This window comes from Pristis pectinata, chromosome 14, assembly GCF_009764475.1.
Source record: "Pristis pectinata isolate sPriPec2 chromosome 14, sPriPec2.1.pri, whole genome shotgun sequence".
NCBI lineage: Eukaryota > Metazoa > Chordata > Chondrichthyes > Rhinopristiformes > Pristidae > Pristis > Pristis pectinata.
Window position 1 is genome coordinate 48,801,715 of NC_067418.1, and position 19,619 is coordinate 48,821,333.

The window sequence follows — 19,619 nt, forward strand, 5'->3', positions numbered from 1 at the left end:
TGACCCTCTTGAATCTCTTTCTTAAATGCCTCCCATTGTTCTGAGACTGATTTACCATCAAGTGGCTGGTTCCAGTCCAGCTTTGTTAAACTACCCCTCAGAGTGGTAAAATTAACCTTGCCTCTTTTTTTTAGAACTTTTATTCCCATTTTATCTTTGTCCTTTTCTGTGACAATGCTACAATGCTAAAACTGAATTGTAATCACCGCCAGAAAAATGCTGTCCGTCACTCATACTCATGAGAGCATGGTCATAGAGTCATATACAGGTTCCTCTGCCCACTCAGTCCATGCTGGACATTTACCACCTACTTGTACCAATTCCATTTTACTCTCCCATCACTCTATCAACTAGCCCCCCCCCCCAAGATTCTGCCACTCACCTGCACACTCGGGGCAATTTACAGCAGTCAATTAATCTACCAACCCTCACGTCCTTTGGGATATGGGAGAAAAGCAGAGCACCCGGGGGAAACCCAGGTGGTCACAGGGAGAGAACGTGCAAACTCCACACGAACAGCACCTGAGGTCTGGTTCAAATCCAGGTCACGGGAGCTGTGAGGCTCTATCAACCGCATCATTCTGTCACCTTACCCCTTCCGCCCGCCATTCCATAGTCAATACAACTAAATCCAGAAACGCACCACCATCCCATACCTGGACCTTTTTTTGGAATTGGTTTATTATTGTCACTTGTACCGAGGTACAGTGAAAAACTTGTCTTGCAAACCGATCGTACAGGTCAATTCATTACACAGTGCATTGAGGTAGTACAAAGTAAAACAATGACAGAATGCAGAAAAAAGTGTTACATTTACAGAGAAAATGCAATGCAGGCAGACAATAAGGTGCAAGGCCATAACGAGGTAGACTGTGAGGTCAAGAGTCCACCTTATTGTACTTCAATAGTTTTATAACAGCGAGATAGAAGCTGCCCTCGAGCCTGGTGGTACGTGCTTTCAGGCTTTTGTATGTAGTAAGGTGAGGGCTTGAGGAGAGAGATTACAGGGTGTGAGATGGGCACAAGAGAATGGAAATGCATAAGATGTGTGGAACTTTATTGGTGAGAGCTAAGGGAGAAAAAGTTCATAAAGCTGATGGCTTAGAAGGAACTTATTAGGTGGATTGTGTGAGTAGAGCATAAACATGGGCATTTATAAAGGGGAATGGAGGCTAGAATTAACAAGCAGGATAGACTGAGCTGCAGACCTGTGCTAACGTCTAGCAGTGACATCCGTCAGTACATCTCATCAGGGAATGACGTGACCCATGAATGATTCACAACTGAATAACAGAGCACACGTGTTCACCGGATGTAACACATTCACAGCATGCAACCCCCTCACAGGGTGAGGGCAGATCTGTGACAGTACCTCTAGTTCCACATCTACTTTCACTTACTGTGCCCCCCCACCCCCCCCTTGTGCTGTGTCCTTCTGTCAGCCGAGCAGCATGCCGTGAAGCGGAAGAAAGGGCCCGCCCCGAAGATGCTGGGGAATGAGGTGTGCAGCGTGTGTGGGGACAAAGCCTCGGGCTTCCACTACAACGTGCTCAGCTGTGAGGGCTGCAAGGGCTTCTTTAGACGAAGTGTGATCAAGAGTGCACGGTATTCCTGCAAGAACGGTGGCCAGTGTGAAATGGACCTGTACATGCGGAGGAAGTGCCAGGATTGTCGGCTCCGGAAATGTCGGCAGGCGGGGATGTTGGAGCAATGTGAGTCTTCAAAGGGGAACAATACTTAGACCCCACGGAGAGCCTTGTAGCTACCCTGAACTGACCGCAGGTAGTGCGGGATCTACTGAGAGAGACGGAGCTTCCTAAGGGAATGCGAAACATTGATATTTTTGGGGAAATCACCATGAAATAAATGGAGAGTGATGCCAGTCAGTGTTCCTCTACCAAAGGGGAAAGACTGAAGAAAAGTCATAGTGCAGATATCTCCCTGAGAAAAAGGGATTGAAACCGCCAAGGTACAGATGTCTCCTTGAGGTACAGAGACCAGGACACCAGTCAGGGTGTAGATACCTATCTGTAAGAGCTGCTTTGTCATATATAAGTCAAGGTATTAATATCTCACTGGGCGAGAAGAATTCAGAGCAAGTGATTCATGTATCAGAATTTCTGTGAGGGAGGGCCAGTCACTGAAGAGCAGGATACAGATCAGTTACAGGTACGGGTGGAGAAATGGCAGGTAGAGGTTAATCCGGGCAAGTGTGATGTGTTGCACTTTGGGAGGTTGAATGTAAGGGCAAAGTATACAGTTAATGGCAGGACCCTCAACAGCGTTGATGTACAGAGGGATCTTGGGGTCCAGGTCCATAGCTCCATGAAAATGGCCACACAAGTAGATAGGGTGGTAAAGAAGGCGTATGGCGTACTTGCCTTCACTGGCTGGGCCACTGAGTACAAGAGTCAGGAAGTCATGTTGCAGCTGTATAAAACCTTGGTGAGGCCACACTTGGAGGATTGCATGCAATTCTGGTTGCCCCATTAAGGGAAAGATGCGGAGGTCTTGGAAAGGGTACAGAAGAGGTTTACCCGGATGCTGCCTGGATTTGAGGGTATGAGCTACAACCAGAGGTTAGACAAACTTGGGTTGTTTTCTCTGGAGCGGCAGAGGCTGAGGGGAGACCTGATAGAAATTTATAAAATTATGAGAAGCACAGATAAGGTAATACAGTCAGAATCTTTTCCCCAGGATAGAAATGTCAAATACTAGAGGACATGCATTTTAGGTGAGAGGGGGAAAGTTTAAAGGAGATGTGCGGGGCAAGTTTTTTTTACACAGAGTGGTGGGTGCCTGGAACGTGCTGCCAGGGGTGGTGGTGGAGGCAGATACGATAGTGGCATTTAAGAGGCTGTTAGACAGACACCTGAACATGCCAGGGAGTGGACGGATGTGGATCATGTGCGGGCAGAAGAGATTTAGTTTAATTTGACATCGTGTTCAGCGCAGACACTGAAGGGCCTGATCCTGTGCTGCACTATTCCCCTCTCAGAGTGAGTGGGAGATCCCGAGTCAGTGTGATTGTCTGTTCAGTCCTGAATCTGCACTGAAGTTCATGTTGACCTCCAGGTGTCCTGTCAGAAGAACAGATCCGACAAAAGAAGATGAAGAAGCTGAAGGAAGAAGTGATGAAAGCAGTGAAGGTGACCCCAGGTTCCCTGTCTGGCTGGGACATTCCCAAACTCAACGCGGCACAAGTTGAGATGATCAGAAGACTGGTCACCGCTCAACAACAGTGCAACAAGCGTTCCTTCAGTGACCGATTGAAAGTGACCGTAAGTTCTGTGGGAGCATCTCTCTAAAGTGAGGTCAGAGAAATAAGACATAAATCCCCACTGGGGCACAGTACTGGGGATACACAGTGACCAAAGTTGACTGAATTTGCGTCACTGGTCAACGTAGAGTGCGCAGAGGTTGTTGTTCATGCCCCATTGCAAAACAATCAGTCCAGTCCATTGTGGGAGGGGCAGTACTGAGGGAGTACTGCAGTATTAGAGACACGGTACAGATGGAGCATCGCAGGGTTCGGGGACAGTGTAGAGAGAGCACCGCATTCTCAGTGGGGCGATACTGAAGCTGGATTGTAGGTGACTTACTGAGAAAGTTGCTTCAGGATTAGAGGGGGAGTATCCAGAGAGTTCTTGTTGGAGGGGCAGTATCAAGAGAGTGCTACACTGATGGACAGATTTGAGAGCGGTCTGCGGTGTTAGAGGTGCTGTATTTTACATGCGTGCAGTTCTGATCATTAGTTCTGACCATTTACAGGAAGGATGTGGAGGATTTGGAGAGGGTACAGGAGAGGCTCACCAGAATTTTGCATGGATTAGAGAGTACTAGCTATAAAGGAGAGGTTGGACAAACTTGGATTGTTTTCTCTGGAGCAGTGGAGGCTGACAGAAGTTTATAAAATTATGAGAGGGATAGATGGGGTAGATAGTCAGTCTTTTCCCCTAGGGTAGAAATGTCAAATACTTGAGGGCATAGCTTTAAGGTGGGAGTGGGGAACTTTTGAGGAGAGGTGCGGGGTGGGTTTTTTTACACACACAGTGGTGGGTGCTTGAATGCGCTGCCAGGGGTGGTAATGGAAGCAGACACGATAGTAGCATTTATGAGGCATTTAGGCAAGCAGGGAATGGAGGGATATAGACCACGTGCAGGCAGATAGGATTAGTTTAATTTGGCATCATGGTCCGCCACAGACACAGGGCCTGTTCCTGTGCTGTATAGTTCTATGAGATGCTAAATGCTGTCCCTACCTGTTCTCTCAAATACATGAAAGAGACCTCACAGGCCCTGTTAGCAAAAGAGCTGATGATTTCACCCCCCCACCACCCCTCTCACTGTGAAAAGGAGATTATATGGTCACTATCATGGGATACTGTCGTGTCTAAATGATCCACCCTGTCTCCCTGCATTTCAGCAGGAAATATGCAGTAATAATCAAGCGGATATCTGGCCTGTTTCTCTTGGAGTCGTTAAGCAATGAAGATCATGTCCACTGTGCCTCTAGATGATGGACTCCACACTGTCAGAGAGCTGCTTTTCAGCCGCTGGGAGGAGATGGTTGAGGGGGACTCTGCCGGTGACTTTCTCTGTAGCTGACAGCATGGTAGCTCCTCTGTTGTTACCACAGTTGAACCTATCTCCTCTCTTGAAGATGCTCCTGATTACACAATCTCCGAGGTCCTCTAGAACATCCTCCTCTTCCCAGACGTGGGAGATGAGGCTGTGGTTTGTGATTGAAGCTTTTCACCGTTGGGATTTCAGCAGGGATGCTGTCTGCTCCCCAGGCCTTTTTTATCGTTGAGTTCTGATTTGTCTGCCTTGATGAAAGAATAGCAGCAAGGTTCACCTGGATAAGGGGGCTCACATTAATGACAGAGTCGTGGTGGAGGAGGTCTTTGAAGTATTCCTCCCAACAGGAGTTGACTGCTGTCCTTCCCTGATCCTGTTCCCGGCTCTCAGTGCAGTGGGACCCTTGGAGTAAGGGCTGTAGGTGAACTTTACAGCACTGAAGGAAAATTCACATTCAGTTGATTAGATAAACAGAAATTTTTTTTAAAAACCTGTTTTTTCACTAACAGTGACCATAAAACTACCAAGTTTTTGGAAACATACATCTGGTTAACTAATGTTCTTCTAGCTAATGTGCATGGAGCCTGTGGAAGTAGGCAAGGTCCTAAGGGAGTACTTTGCATCAGTATTTACTAAGGAGTAAGACGTATTTTCCAGTGTTGTGTCCACACTAGTTTTTACAACCACAGCCTGGATACCCAAGTCTAGTTCATTAATATATATCAGAATGAGCTGTGGTCTCAATGCTGACTCCTGGAGGCTGTGCTGTTTCCTACCCATTCAACAGGATTTACCACTACTCTCTGCTATCAGAGCTAGAACAAGTTTTGTATTCATGTTGCTTTTATCTGTTTCACTGTTACACACTGCTATGATGCAGCGTCCCCTGTCGGGGAAGACAGATGTGAAATATTCAGTACTTCAGTCATGGCGTCTGACCCCATAAGTTCTCCTTCAGATTCCCAATCAGCCCTACCCTTCCAGTGAATACTTTCCTACCACTTTTTGAGCAGATTTTGCATGATTGCCGTTAACTTATTTTCATAATCTCTCTTTGCTTCTTTTACAGGAACTGTAACTTAACTGTAAAGAAACTGTAGCTTTTAATTTAACTTGTTTCCCAAGTGACCGATCAAATTGACACCTATCATAAGCCTCTTTTTTTAATCTCTCTGTTGCATGCTTCCTTACGCCTTTTTAGGAATATGTGCACTCTGGATCCAAACCGTCTCCAACTCAAAGTCTTCTTTTAGCTGTCAATCCAGAGTTCCGGTGAAGGGTCTGCTACCTACAATGTTAACTGTCTTCCTTTCCACAGATGCTGTCTGACTTGCCGAGCGTTTCCAGCATTTTCTGTTGTTGTTTTATATTCTTAACCACCTGGACTGTGTCAACTTTCGGCTGAGCGATATTATCCCTCATCCACATTTAATTTTCCCTTCCTGAAGATATAAACTTGCAATTTAAATCCTTTTTTTCCCCACGAATGTGCTCAGTGCATTGTCCTTCTTCCTACAGCCTTGGCCGCAGAGCATTGATGCCCACAATCGCGAGATGAGGCAGCAGAGATTCGCGCACTTTACAGAACTGGCAATCATCTCAGTCCAGGAATTAGTTGACTTTGCCAACAGGTGCCAGGGTTCCTGGATCTCACCCGTGAAGATCAGATTGCTCTGCTCAAGGACTTCCACTATTGAGGTATGGTTCTACTCCCAAAAGGGTTACAACATGGCCAGGATTTCTGTAATGTTCGCACTGCAGATCTAGAGAAGCATCAACATTGTGATTACCAGCGAGGGTCAAGGGGATGGAGGAGTGTGTTGCAATTACCAGTGTGCCCTGGGAGTTGGTGTCTAACACTGGGGTTGTCACTGGGAAGGGTAGGGGCAAGGTGAGCCTGTTTAATGCTGGGTTGTCACTGTGCCCCAGTGGGTTGGGTGAGTGGGCTTCTCATTTTTCCTTGCGATAGAGGAGGAGGCCATTTGGGCCCATCTTGTCTATGCAGGCTCCATGGATTCCGTCAATCCATCCCTCCACTTATTTCCCTGTAACCTGTTCCCTCACGTGCCCATCAACTAAATTCCACCCTAATTCTGAGCCCATGCGTCTACACCAGGCATAAATTACCAGTGGCCAATAAACCTATCAACCTGCACGTCTTTGGGATGCAGGGGAAACTGGAGCACCCAGGGAAACCCACGTTGTCACCAGGAGAACGTGCAAACTCCACACAAATAGCAGCCAATGTGGAATTCTCACAGTGCCTTCAAAATTTTATACTCAATTCGGGCTCCCTTCAGCCTCCTACCTTCCCTCGTACCTCAAAGTTTCTATTTCTACTAACATCCTCCTAGATCTCCACTCCACTCTCTCTTGGAATGTGTCCTGAAAGAGCCCTGAGGCATTGACTTGCAGCTTTTGCCTCCACTTCTGGCACCTTGTTCTTTGCTTTAACCTGGGTTGTCACATAATTGTTCTCCTCTTAGATTGTCAGTTTATTTTGAGCCATTTACACTGGAATTGTTACCGTACCCTGGCACGTTGTTCTGTCTTTTACTCTTGGATTGCCAACATACCCTAACATATTGACTGATACTATTCCATGGATTTCTGTCATTCTCATCCGGCACCTCCTGTCCCAGGGATTGTCTCCATACCTTGACGCAGTGTCCACTGTTGTACAATGAGATTGTAACCCTACTCTGTCACATTGTCTAGGATTTTAGTCTGGGTCACCACCACGTCCAGGCTTAACGCTGGGATTTTCACTGTAGTTTAGAATGAGTATTTGCCCAGTACTGAGGGTAGTACAATCACAGAAAACTTGCGACGTGGGAGGCAATTTTGTCCATCGTGTTGGCGCCACTTGATGTGTAGTCCTTCAAGTTCACATCCAAGTACTTTTTAGAGGTGGTAAGGCTGTCTATGCCTCCCCACCCCCCACCCCCCACAAGAACTTGCTGGGGGAAATCAATTCTCATTCCCCTCTAATCCTTCAACCAATTATTTTAAATCTTTTCCCCTTAGTTTTTGACCCCTTTGCTAAGGGAAATAGATTCTTTCTACATTTCCAATCTTGGATGGTCATGATCATCTACACCTTAAGTAACTCCTCAGTCTCTCCTGTTCGTTGTGACTCCAGCCTTTCCTCATAACTGCAGTTTTCCGGTCCCAACAACATCCGTGCAAATCTCCTGTGCATCCTCTCCGGTGCAGTTCCATCCTTCCTGTACATGGTGACTTGTAGTGCAAATATTTTAAAATTCATTCCTTGTTCTTTCCTGAGTTGCAGACAAAGGAAACACTATTACACGTTCTCCGCTTTCCTGCCCGTTTCATCCAACCGTCTATATTCCTCTGGTCTAAAGCTTTCATTCTCAATCGCCTGCCTACTTCTTTGCATCAACTGCAAACTTCTTCATCATGTTCCTAGATCTAAATCATTACAATTCACTGCAAAAAGCAAGGGATTGACTACTGGTCCCTGTGGAACCCCACTGATAACTGCCTGACAGCCACACAAACACCTCTCAAACCATTACCCTTTGCTTCATGACGGCGAGCAAATTTCAGACGCAATTTGTCACTCTCTCTTGGAATCCCATGGGCTTTAATTTCTTTGGCCAACCTGCTTTCCTTGCCCTTGTCCAAAGCCTTGTGAAAATCCATGCAGATTAATTATGTAAAACACTTCCCACCGCCTCATCAACACTCCTTGCTACCTCTTTTTAAAAAAATCAACCAATTTAATCAGGCACAATCCATGCCAACTGTCCTAATTAATCAAAGCCTCCAAAATAAATGTTTACCGTCCCTTAGAATCGATTCCAGTAAGTTCCTCGCCACAAAAGTTAAACCAATCTTATTTTTGTCCTGAATTAAATTTATGTTTTTAACTTTTGATACCTTTTGTGATCTTTTCCTTTTTAAGATTATGTTGCTCGAAACATCACGGAGGTATGACCCTCAGATAGAGTGTATCACCTTCCTGAAGGATTTCAGTTACAACCGAGAGGACTTTGCCAAGGCAGGTAGGTGATTCTCCCTCACTGCTTGTCTCACACAATGTTGTCTTGGTAATTTGGTTGCTGATGATGACAATGTTGACACAAATCAAATCTGAAGACTGAACTCTGACGCACTGAGTTGGCTGTAATGTGCTTGTGGGAAGTCTGTAACTGGGAAGTTTGATGCTGCAACTCTGTGGCACTTTTTCCGTGTCCTGGTGACAGTTGTGTCAATCTTGCTTGAAACCTGCATGCTGATTTGCTAAGGACTGCTAGTGAGTCCTGCCTTCAGTGGTATGAACAAGGTCTGTGGAACTGATCTTTTCCCACTGGGAACAGGTCCAGATTATCTTTGAAGTGTTTGTTCTGTGTTTTATTATGGCAGATTAACCCTTTTGCTTGCCACAGCTCCCTGTGCAGGATCCGTATTTCGAGGTGATGGCCTTCCATTTGGATGAACTTCCTGGTCCCCCTATTTTCAGCATGATTTTCTCATCCATCAGTCATTAGACTGATCATCAGCCCTGATGCGGGGTTTCGACCCGAAACGTCGACAATTTCTTCCCCTCCCACAGATGCTGGCTCGACCTGCTGAGTTCCTCCAGCAGCTTATGTGTTGAATGCTCTTTATATTGCTTTAAGAGACCCCAAGAATTTCGCCTTGGCACAATGCTGAACCACTGCAATGTTCCTGTTCCTCTGCTTGTCCTGCAATTTCCCCCGATTGGATAGGACCTTGTTCTGTAGATGCTTGAACCTCTCTTTCACTGCAGTAGAAGTCAAATTGTTCTGCCATTCAGCAAACCTTTTCTTCCTACACTTGGGAAGTTTGGAGATGCAACAACAGTCTCCGACAATGATTAACGGCCACATCTTTGCCCTTTTTCCATTTTTCTACTGGGTTGCCAGTGTGTGGTGAGTATAAGGTACGCTTGCCACTAGCAAAAGTGCAGTGAAAATCCATCTGTGTCTATCTGAATGTTCAGGAGTGAGTGTCTGTGTGAGAGGTTGTGCGTGAGAGAGAGAGTGTGTGCATTTGTGTGAGAGAGGGTGCACCTGAGCTTTGCGTTGCTGAAGGCTGTTCCACCGAGCCTGGGGTACTTGTGCTTGAAGCGACCAAATGCTGGGTGGACGTTGCCCCTAGGAGTCCATGGTTCAGTCTTCCGGGCCACCCACTGCCCTGCCTATTCTGCAGTCCTCTGAATAACCAGCCTTACAAAACAGTACAGGACAAATATTACTTGTAAATTATGTGGTGATCCTCTAAATATGAGCCATTGCTCATTTACTGTCATAGTTTTATAATTAGCTTCTCACAGCTGGTTGGCAGTGTGGGCTGTGAGAAGGATATAAAAAGCAGAGGATATGGACAGGTTAAGGTCTGAGGATCCTCCCCTTATGCTGGCTCCTGCTCGCACCCTGTTGTTCTTCTTGACTGGCCACTTTCACAACACTTTAGCTCAGAGCTGACGAGTACACATCTGACACTGCAATGCATCACCCACACCCCTTAGATTAAGTCTCTGGAACTTCAGACTTGCTGCGGACATGGTTTCCACAGATCCTAACCTGCTTCCATCAGTTCCCACAGACTGCAGCTGCGACACGTCACCTGTCCCGCTGACATTGTCTTAAAATGGTTTCTCTGATCAACTTATTCAATGTTGTCACCTTGACCTCACTGATGTCCCACTCTCAGCAAAATTTCACTGTCTGGGGAAGCTGCACTCTGAGGACAGCGTGCTTTAAAACGTTTCAGCTGACCCCACAGATTTACTTTCCTAGGTACCGGTACGTTTGAGTCACCTGACTACAAGTTAATATGTCTGGTTGGTTACCAGGTTAACTGGGATAATAATAGCTACCTAATATTCATTTTAATACCCTGTGCACTGTTTTATACATAGAAAGACTGGGAACCCTTTGTAATACTGTGTGCAAAGATCGATATAAAGATGTTCCATTTCTAAAGAGTGTGTAACATTCAGATATACCAAGACTCTTTCCTCTGCTGTGTGTTATTCAAAGGGACGAGGACCCCAATCTAAGACTGTGCCATATTTGGATATACAAATCCCTTTCTCACGCTGGGTGCAGTGGTTGGTGTTCAGAGGACTGGATAACTGTTCTGATCCTATGTGCAGTGGCTAGATATCCAAAGGACTGCAATCCCATTCGAACGCTCTGTGTTGTGATTGGTAAACAGAGGATGGGGATCCCCTTCTCACACTGCGTAGTCTTTTTTTAAAATAAAGCCAGGACTGTGTACCCATTCTGCTACGCTTTCAGCTGTTGAATGTCAGAAGACTTGGATCCCATTCTAATGCTGAGTTCAATGGTTGTGTAAAGAGACGATCAGGATCCCATGCTTGTACTGTTTGCAGTGATTAGATGCACAGAAAACTGGGATGTACAAACTGATACGATCCCATTCTGACAGGGTCCAGAATCCTTTTTTTTACACTGTGTTAAATGGGTGTATAAATTACTAGGATCCTGTTCTTTTCAATGTCCAGATATACAGATAATTGGGATCCTCTTTTAATAATATATGAAATGGTTGGATATACAGTGGGCTGGGTTTCATTTTAGTATTGTCTGGTTTCAATATACAGAGGACTGGCTTACATTCAGTGGTTGGACTTGGGGTAGTGGGATTCGGTTCTTTTACTTGGACGTACAGTCGGCCGTGCTCCCGTTTTAATACCATGTGCAATGAGATTGTGGTCTCGTTCTAACAGTGCAGGCAGTGGCTGGATTATATAAAGGATGGTTTCCATTGTCACACAGTGTGGCGCGGATATACAGAGGACCAGGATGTCATTCTAATGACGTGTTACTTTTGTGTCTTTCTCTCTGCATCTCACAGGACTGCAGTTTGAATTTATCAATCCCATCTTTGAGTTCTCAAAATGTATGAATGACCTACACTTGGATGATGCTGAATATGCTCTGCTAATCGCCATCAATCTCTTCTCAGCAGGTATGGGATCTTGCCCATTATTACTTTTAAAGGGTACACCTGACTATCCCTCGACTGAAGGTGTACCCTTTACCGGTCTTCCATTGTCACCATAACCATGAAATTAATGAATCCTTCTCTTGCAATTTCAGTGATTATCAATGGCCAAAGACCAAAAATTAATCAAAGTTAAGACTAGCCTTTGTTTGTCCCTTCCTCACTAGGTTGAACCTTTGTCCAAGATTTGCCTCATGCTAGATCTTATGCCCCACAACATTTGTTGAAATTTAAAAATTGGTCTTCTTTTCTACCTATGCTGTCCACTGGGTTCAAGGATGACTTGTGTCCACTCTTGTTCTGTGGTTCTGAGGTGGCAGAAATCTGCAGACTTTATCATGGGTGTCACAGGTGATGCTTAATGGAGTGCGTGGGTTATTTTGAATCCTGTGCACTGAATGTGTTTCGAATGTGTTTCTGAATTTTGAGGAGCTCAGTGGCTTCCTGGATGTTCCTTTCCTTTTTTTTTCAGTAGTTACAGGGCAGGGATTTCTGTGAGTCATTGGGGATGTTCCACCAAAAAGCATGGGTCAGCAGCTATGGAAAGAGATAGACATACAGATGTCATGTTCAGGCAGTAGTTTATATTAGTTTGGGAACAGTACCATTCGCTGAGGTACAGAATGAGAACTTTACATCAGTCTTTACCAAGGAAGATGTTGCTGGAGTCTCTAACAACAGGAAGATATGCATGAGATTCTCGATGATCTTAAAGTTGGGGTGGTTTTAGAAAGTCTAGCTGCACTTAAAGTAGGTAAACAGTATCATAGCTTGGTGAGGGAAGCCGTGGCCACAATCTTCCAAACACCTTTAGATTCACGACTGGTGCCCGAGGACTGGAAAACTACAAATGTTACACTTTGTTCAAAGAACTGTTTAAGGATAAACCCAGTAACTACACATCAGTCAGTTTAATCCTGGAGGTGGGGGAAGCTATTGAATCAATAATTAGCCGTCACTTGGACAAACCTGGATTGATTAGAGAAAACTGGTGTAGATTTGTTGACAGCAGATTGTGCCTAACTTAAAAGAATTGTTTGAAGTAACAGAGGGTCAATGAGGGAAAAATGGTTGACGTGGTATCCATAGACTTCCAATAGGCAATTGTCATTAAGAATGCAATAGAATAAAAAGATCCATAGCAGCAGGGATAAGTAACATGGCTCAGGTGGTAGTGAAAAGTTGTTTTTGGACTGGAGCACTCCCCAGGGGTTAGTGTCAGCACACTTTTCTTACTATATATTAACGACCACCATCCGGGCCGTGCCATCTTCTCGCAGCTCCCATCGGGCAGGAGGTACAGAAGCCTGAAGTCCCACACCACCAGGTTCAAGGACAGCTACTTCCCTTCAACCATTCTGTTCTTGAACCAACCGGCGCAACCCTAATCACTGCCCCAGTGTAGCAACCCTATACTACTCTGATCACTTTGCACTAAAATAGACTTTTTTTTTGTTCTAATTGTGTTCTTTCTTGTAAAAAAAATTGTGTATAATTTGTTTTTCTTGAGTATGGTGCTCTTTGCCTGTGATGCTGCTGCAAGTAAGTTTTTCATTGCACCTGTGCACACATGGACTTGTGCACGTGACAATAAACTCAACTTTGACTTTTGACTTTGACGTGGACTTGGGTATACAGGGCACAATTTCTAAATTTACAGATGACATACTACTTAAAGGCTTAGTAAACAGTGAGGAGGAGAATACTAGACCAGGGAGATGTGGACAGACTGGCAGAATGGGCAGCTAGGTGGCTGATGAAGTTCGGTGTGAAGTATTCAGTGGGAAACGTGAAGTATTACATTTTGGTAGGAAGAATTTAGAAGAGGCAATATATGATGAACCTTTTACTAAGCACCACCTCAGCCCTGGCTGGAGGATTGTGTCCAGTACTGGGAACTGCACTTTAGGAAAGATGAGAGGATGCAGAAGAGATACTGGTTCCATAGATGAGGTGCATTAGTTACGTGGATGGCCTGGGAAAGATGGGTGTCTCTCCTTGGAACAGTGAAGGCTGCAAAGGGGATCTGACAGAGGTAGTTAAAATCATGAGAGGTATAGACAGAATAGATAGAGAGGAGCTGTTCCCACGGGCAGAAGGGCCAAGACCAAGGGACACAGAACGAAGGTGAGTGAACCAAAAGTGACGTGAGCAAGTCATCGGGTCTGGAATGCACTGGGAGCTCATTCATTTGCAGCATTCGAAAGGCATCTTGATACGTATCTGAAAGAACGTGTAGGGCAAGGGGCGGAAGGCAGAGGAATGACACTAGCTAAATTATGTCAGTATGGAATTAATGGGCCAAAAAGCCTCTTTCCGTGCTATGATTCCGTGAAGTGAATGAAGCATAAAGGGGTTATGTTAATTCTTGTGAAATACTGGGTCGTTTGAGGATACGAGTTCTTGTGATAATGCTGTACCTGAGTAAAGACCGATGGCATAATTTCTCCTTTGAAGTCAATGGAATTAAAATTCAGGAGTGATGGAGGGTACCTTGGCTAGATTTTCAGCTTCACACACAGGCATGATACTGGATTACAGTATCATGCCTGTGTGTGAAGCTGAAAATCTAGCCCACCAGATATGAGCAGCTCCACAGAACCTAGTTTCTCTTTCTGGCTTTAGGAAAATGAATAGAACAATGGTGTTCAACCAAGAACAAATGATAGAATAAGATCTTTATCAGTCACATGGACATCGAAACACACAGTGAAATGTATCTTTTGCGTAGTGATTTTGGGGGGCAGCCCGCAAGTGTCGCCACGCTTCCGGCGCCAACATAGCACGCCCACAACTTCCTAATCCGTACGCCTTTGGAATGTGGGAGGAAACCGGAGCACCCAGAGGAAATCCACACAGGCACGGGGAGAACGTACAAACTCCTTACAGACAGTAGCCGGATTTGAACCCAGGTCGCTGGCGCTGTAAAGCATTGTGCTAACCACTATGCTACCATGCTGTCATCAAATGAAATCATAGCATATGACACTTTCATCAGCCTGTTAAGTGTCCATGTTAGGTATCCATGTTAGGGTCAATTGTTGGTTAATTGGTGTCGTTTTTGGATCAGAGTCAGAGGATTGGGCTTCAAATCCACTCCAGAGACCTGGGAAATTGACCAAGTGGAGAAGAGAGACAGAATTGCACTGCTGGTGAACCTGCCTCTGAAATTAGATGGTAAACTAAGATTAGGTGGTCTGCCTTCTCTGGTGTGTGTGTGTGTAAGCAATTTGATGGCACCGTGGGAAGTGGAGTGGGGAGCTCCCCCATGTGCTCAGTAACTTTGATTGCTCGACCAACATTGCTGAAGTAGATTATCTGATCAGTACCACACTGCAGCCTCCTGTGAAAATTGGCTGCTGCGGTACATACACTGCAGTACGTTTGGATACAAATTTGGCTTGGTGGTAGTGGAAGGTTGTTTTTCAGATTGGAGGCCTGTGAGCAGTGGTGTGCCACAGGGATCGGTGTTGGGTCCTCTGTTGTTTATTGTGTATATTAATGACTTGGATGTGAATGTAGGTGGCATGATTAGTAAGTATGCAGATGACACCAAAACTAGTAGTATAATGGACAGTGAAGAAGGTTGTCTCAGATTACAGAAGGATTTTGGTCAACTGTGAAAGTGGGCAAGAGAATAGGAGATGGAATTTAACTCAAAGTGCAACGTTAATTTTGGGAAGTTAAACCAGGGCAGGACACGCACAGGGCCCTGGAGAGTGTGGTTGAACAGAGAGACCCTGGAGTACAGGTATATAGTTCCATGAAAGTGGGAACACTGGTCGACAGAGTGGTGAGGAAGGTGTATGGCATGCTTGCCTTTATCAGCTGAGGCATTGAGCATAAGAATTGGGAGGTCATTTTACAGTTGGTGAGGCTGCACTTGGAGTATTGTGTGCGGTTCTGGTCGCCACACCGTAGGAAGGATGTGATTAAGCTAGAGGGGGTGCAGAAAGGATTCACGGGGATGTTGCCTGGATTGGAGGGCTCGAGTTATCAGGAGAGATCAGGTAGGCTGGGTCTGTTTTCCCTGGAGCGAAGGAGACTGAGAGATGAAATTATGAGAGGCATAGATAGGGTCGATATCTAAAACTAGAGGGCACAGGTTTACTGTATGAAGGAGGGGGTTTAAGGGGGATCTGAGGAGTAACTTTTTCACACACAGAGTAATTGGTATCTGGCATGAGCTGCCAGAAGAGGTGGTGGAGACAGGAACAACATTCAAGAGGCATCTAGACAGATACTTGAATGAGCAGGGAATCGAGGGATATGGAATTAATGCAGGCAAGTGAGATTAAAATAGATAGGCAAGATGGTTAGCATAGACACGGTGGGCCAAAGGCCCTGCTTTTATGCTGTACAATTCTATGACTCTATTACTACATTAATTGCACTTCAGAAGTACTTCATCATTAGCTCTACTTCTACTAGGAATACAAGTTGTTTCTTTCATCTTTCATTCAGGAGGAGGGGAGAGCTGCTAGAAATGAGAATATTAAAAATTCCAGTCACTTTTCCTTGTGTGTTTTTCATAATCTCAGGAAATGCCCCAAGGTGCTCAGCATTGACCCACACCTCAGGGATGTCCTTGCCCCCATCCAATGTAATCCTCTGAACTATATTCAGTTCCCTGATGTGGAAAATGACCACATAATTTCTGTGGCATTCACTGAGGGATAAGTTTTGCCATTTTGTTCTGGAAAACATCTGAGGGAACAAGCCAGGGTTCTAGTTCAACACTTCATCCAAATGATGGCACCTCGGTACACTCCTCAGCACTGCTCTGCCTGTATCTGGAGGGATTCTTAATCTGCAGGGGCTGAAGCAGGTGTTGTTGCAAAGTGTTCTGTAATACGTACCCGGCAATGAGCTGCCCACCTGGCAATGAACCACCTACCTTTACAGGTGGAATTACCAGTGTGTGTGCCCAGCACCATCCAGCTGGTAGCTTGGTGGTGATGTACTGAGGTAATCATACTGAATCCTCTTGTTCCTTTCACCAGACCGCCCGAATGTTCACGACCACGAGCTGGTGGAAAGGCTGCAGCAGCCTTATGTTGAGGCGCTCCGCTCCTACACACGGATAAAAAGACCGGATGTGAGTGATGGGATATTGGCTGTTGGATTCAATCCCAGTGCTTTCTTTTCAGTGTCATTAGGTTAACAGCCAGCAATGCAACATCGGACTTCAGAATTTTTCAGAAGGATTAATTTGTTTACAATTATTTGATGAACCCCACATAACCACACATCAACCAGCACAACAACCTTGTAGCGGACCATGTCGATTACACCAGGCTCGCCCACCTTGCAGTGTTCCTGCTTCAATTCCCAGAATTTGTCAGCATTGCCCCCACCCCCCCCCCCACCAACCTCTCAGCCTGGGCTGTCCCTGTCTCCTTTCATGGTATAACCGAGAGTGACCCTCCGCCGACTTCCCGGCATTGACCCACCCATAGCAGGGTACCCCAACCATTCCTTGTATTTATCAGTATATGTGAATAAATTACTGTGCAGACTCGTCACTCAGGAGATCACAGCCCAAAATACCCCAGCCATTCACTCACAGTTTTTACTCCTCCTTCAATCCTCTTGATAACTTTTTCTGTCCATCTTTACACTGCTGACGTCCTTGTGTTCCTGGTCTTATTTCACTTTCTCTTTCTGCCTTTCCACACTTCCGTTATTTTCTGTGGATTTTAATTTCCTGGACCCAATAGAGACCGTGTCATAGAGTCGTGCAGCATGGTGCCACATCCAACCCACCACATCCACACCAACCAGTGGGCACCCATCCCCATTAATCCCGTCGCCCAGCTCTTGGCCCATAGCCGAGGTCTAGACACTTCTTAAGTGCTGTCGGTGCCTCTGCTCCCACCACTCACACTGTGTGTTCCAGGTACTCGCCACTGGGTGAGAAAGATCCCTGTCAGATACCCTCTAAATCTCCGCCCCCTTACCCTAAATCTGTGTCCTCTAGTTTTATTCACCTCTGATAGGGGAGACTGCAGGAAACCTTTACCCCTATCTATGTCCCTCATAATTTTATATACCTCAGTCATGTTCCACACCCCTCCCCCCTTAACAACTTCTGCTCAGGGAGAACAGACCCAGTCTCTCCTCATAACTGAAACTCTCTGTCCCAGGCAACGTCCTGGTGAATCTCCTCTGCATCCTCACCAGGGCTGTCACATCCTTCCTGTGGTGTGGTGACCAGAACTGCACGCTGTACTCCAGCTGAGGTCTGACCTATGTTTTATAATTTTTACATTGCTAAGTCCTTGTATTCCTGGCCTTCCCTTATTTTGCTGCCTTGCTTATTCACAAAGATCACCTCTCGTAGTTTCTAAGACATTTCTACTATTCTCTCCTGTCTTTAAAGATGTGCTGTAAAATTAACTATCCACACTGTTCCCTTGGTCATGGAACAAATGTCTTTCCTGTCTTGTTCCTGAGGAACAGTCCACAGTTGGGAATCTCACTTTCTCTCCCATTGCTCTTTGCTCAACAAATTCCTTCAGCTTCGAAGGGGACCACTTTTTATTCGAGGAGTCTGCAGTCCTGGACCTCCATGGCGAATGTCCTGGTTTCCTCTGCTTCACCATGGGCACAGGGCAACCTTAACTGGGACTTGCTGGGGTGGGGAGGATGACTTGCCCTTTGACTTGGACCACCTTGCATTGTCCTAGCCAGAGGTAAAAGTATTAAATTTCTCACCAGTACAGTCGTATTATTAACATTGCTGCTTTAACCCATTTGTATGGATTGCATCGGACGCTTTCTCACTGGCTTACTTTCATCCCTTGCTCCAGCCTGATACTAACCTTCCAGTGAGAGTGAGCTTGTGTTGACTGACATTCTAATCAACATCATCCATCTGTTGCAGGACCACCTGATGTTCCCACGAATGTTGATGAAGCTGGTTTGCCTGCGGACCCTGAGCAACGTCCATTCCGAGCAAGTCTTTGCACTACGGCTACAGGATAAAAAATTGCCACCCCTCCTGTCAGAAATCTGGGACATGCAGGAGTGATTGTGGGACTGACAACACAGGGCCCATCTCGCTCAGCCAGGGAAGGAGTGCCATGGGTGGTGGGGTAAAAGGGGGTCAGCTCACAGTGCAGAGAACACCAACCGTAATTGTCAATGCAACAGTCTTACAGTGTTGAGGGATGCTTTCAAATGATTTTTTTTTATGTTGGATGTAGAGAGATCCATTTTGCTATGCTTTGGTATAAACTCATTAGATGATTGGTCTATTTTCACATCAACTAATAGTCTTAATGATGCTGTCAGACTCTGACCAGGAGCAGGCCGGTGTCTGCCTGAGATCAACATGATAGAGCATGGAGTCAGCTGCTCCCATCTCTGGGACACAGACAGATCACCAAGGCTGGCTTTGGAAATGCACTTTATTCATCACTGCACGGCACCAGGAAGTCACCAAGAGAGATCAGGTGACAGGGTATGTCATACCAGAAGCCAGCACCTTATTTACTAATGCACTAAAAGCAAGCTAATAACTCTTGTATGATGATATCCATTTGCCATCTGTTATTCAAGCCAGGCTGGTATTTATTTAGTGTCACTCTTGGGCTCATTTTGTGGAATCAGTCACCTTTAGACACTTATCCATTTACCGTCACAAACTGATTTGAATCATAGAAACATACAGCACAGGAATGGGATCCTTACAGTATATGATTGGTATATAGTTACACTATCTAACATAGGGCTAGTCTGCCACTGTTCTGTACTTACAGTGAGTTATTCGTAGACCGATATTTCTCACACTATTATTCTCAGATTCACACACTGCTTCTCTGCCGGACTCACCCACTCACTCCGTCTGTCTTTCAGACTGGTTCCTCCTCCACTCCCCTACTGGATGCCATCTCCTGCTAACCCCTTTCACTGGCTGGAATCTGTCCGGAGCCCCAGATCGGCATCTATTTAACTATCCCAAACTGGAGATCACCGTTGACGAGATGTCTCAACTGGACCAGTCACTC

The 19,619-nt window shown here is 45.6% G+C and overlaps 1 protein-coding gene across 1 annotated transcript in view; it reads left to right on the plus strand.

Moving 5' to 3' along the window:
* The window catches only part of LOC127577689 (oxysterols receptor LXR-alpha-like), an 88,890-nt gene extending 69,750 nt beyond the window's left edge, over positions 1 to 19,140 (plus strand). Inside the window, 9 exon segments of the mRNA XM_052029125.1 lie at positions 1,443 to 1,712; positions 3,076 to 3,281; positions 6,100 to 6,205; positions 6,208 to 6,263; positions 6,265 to 6,279; positions 8,513 to 8,612; positions 11,458 to 11,571; positions 16,611 to 16,705; positions 18,494 to 19,140. Of these exon segments, the coding sequence (XP_051885085.1) occupies positions 1,443 to 1,712; positions 3,076 to 3,281; positions 6,100 to 6,205; positions 6,208 to 6,263; positions 6,265 to 6,279; positions 8,513 to 8,612; positions 11,458 to 11,571; positions 16,611 to 16,705; positions 18,494 to 18,640 (1,109 nt within the window). The 3' untranslated portion in view covers positions 18,641 to 19,140.
* Positions 19,141 to 19,619: the final 479 nt, after the last annotated feature.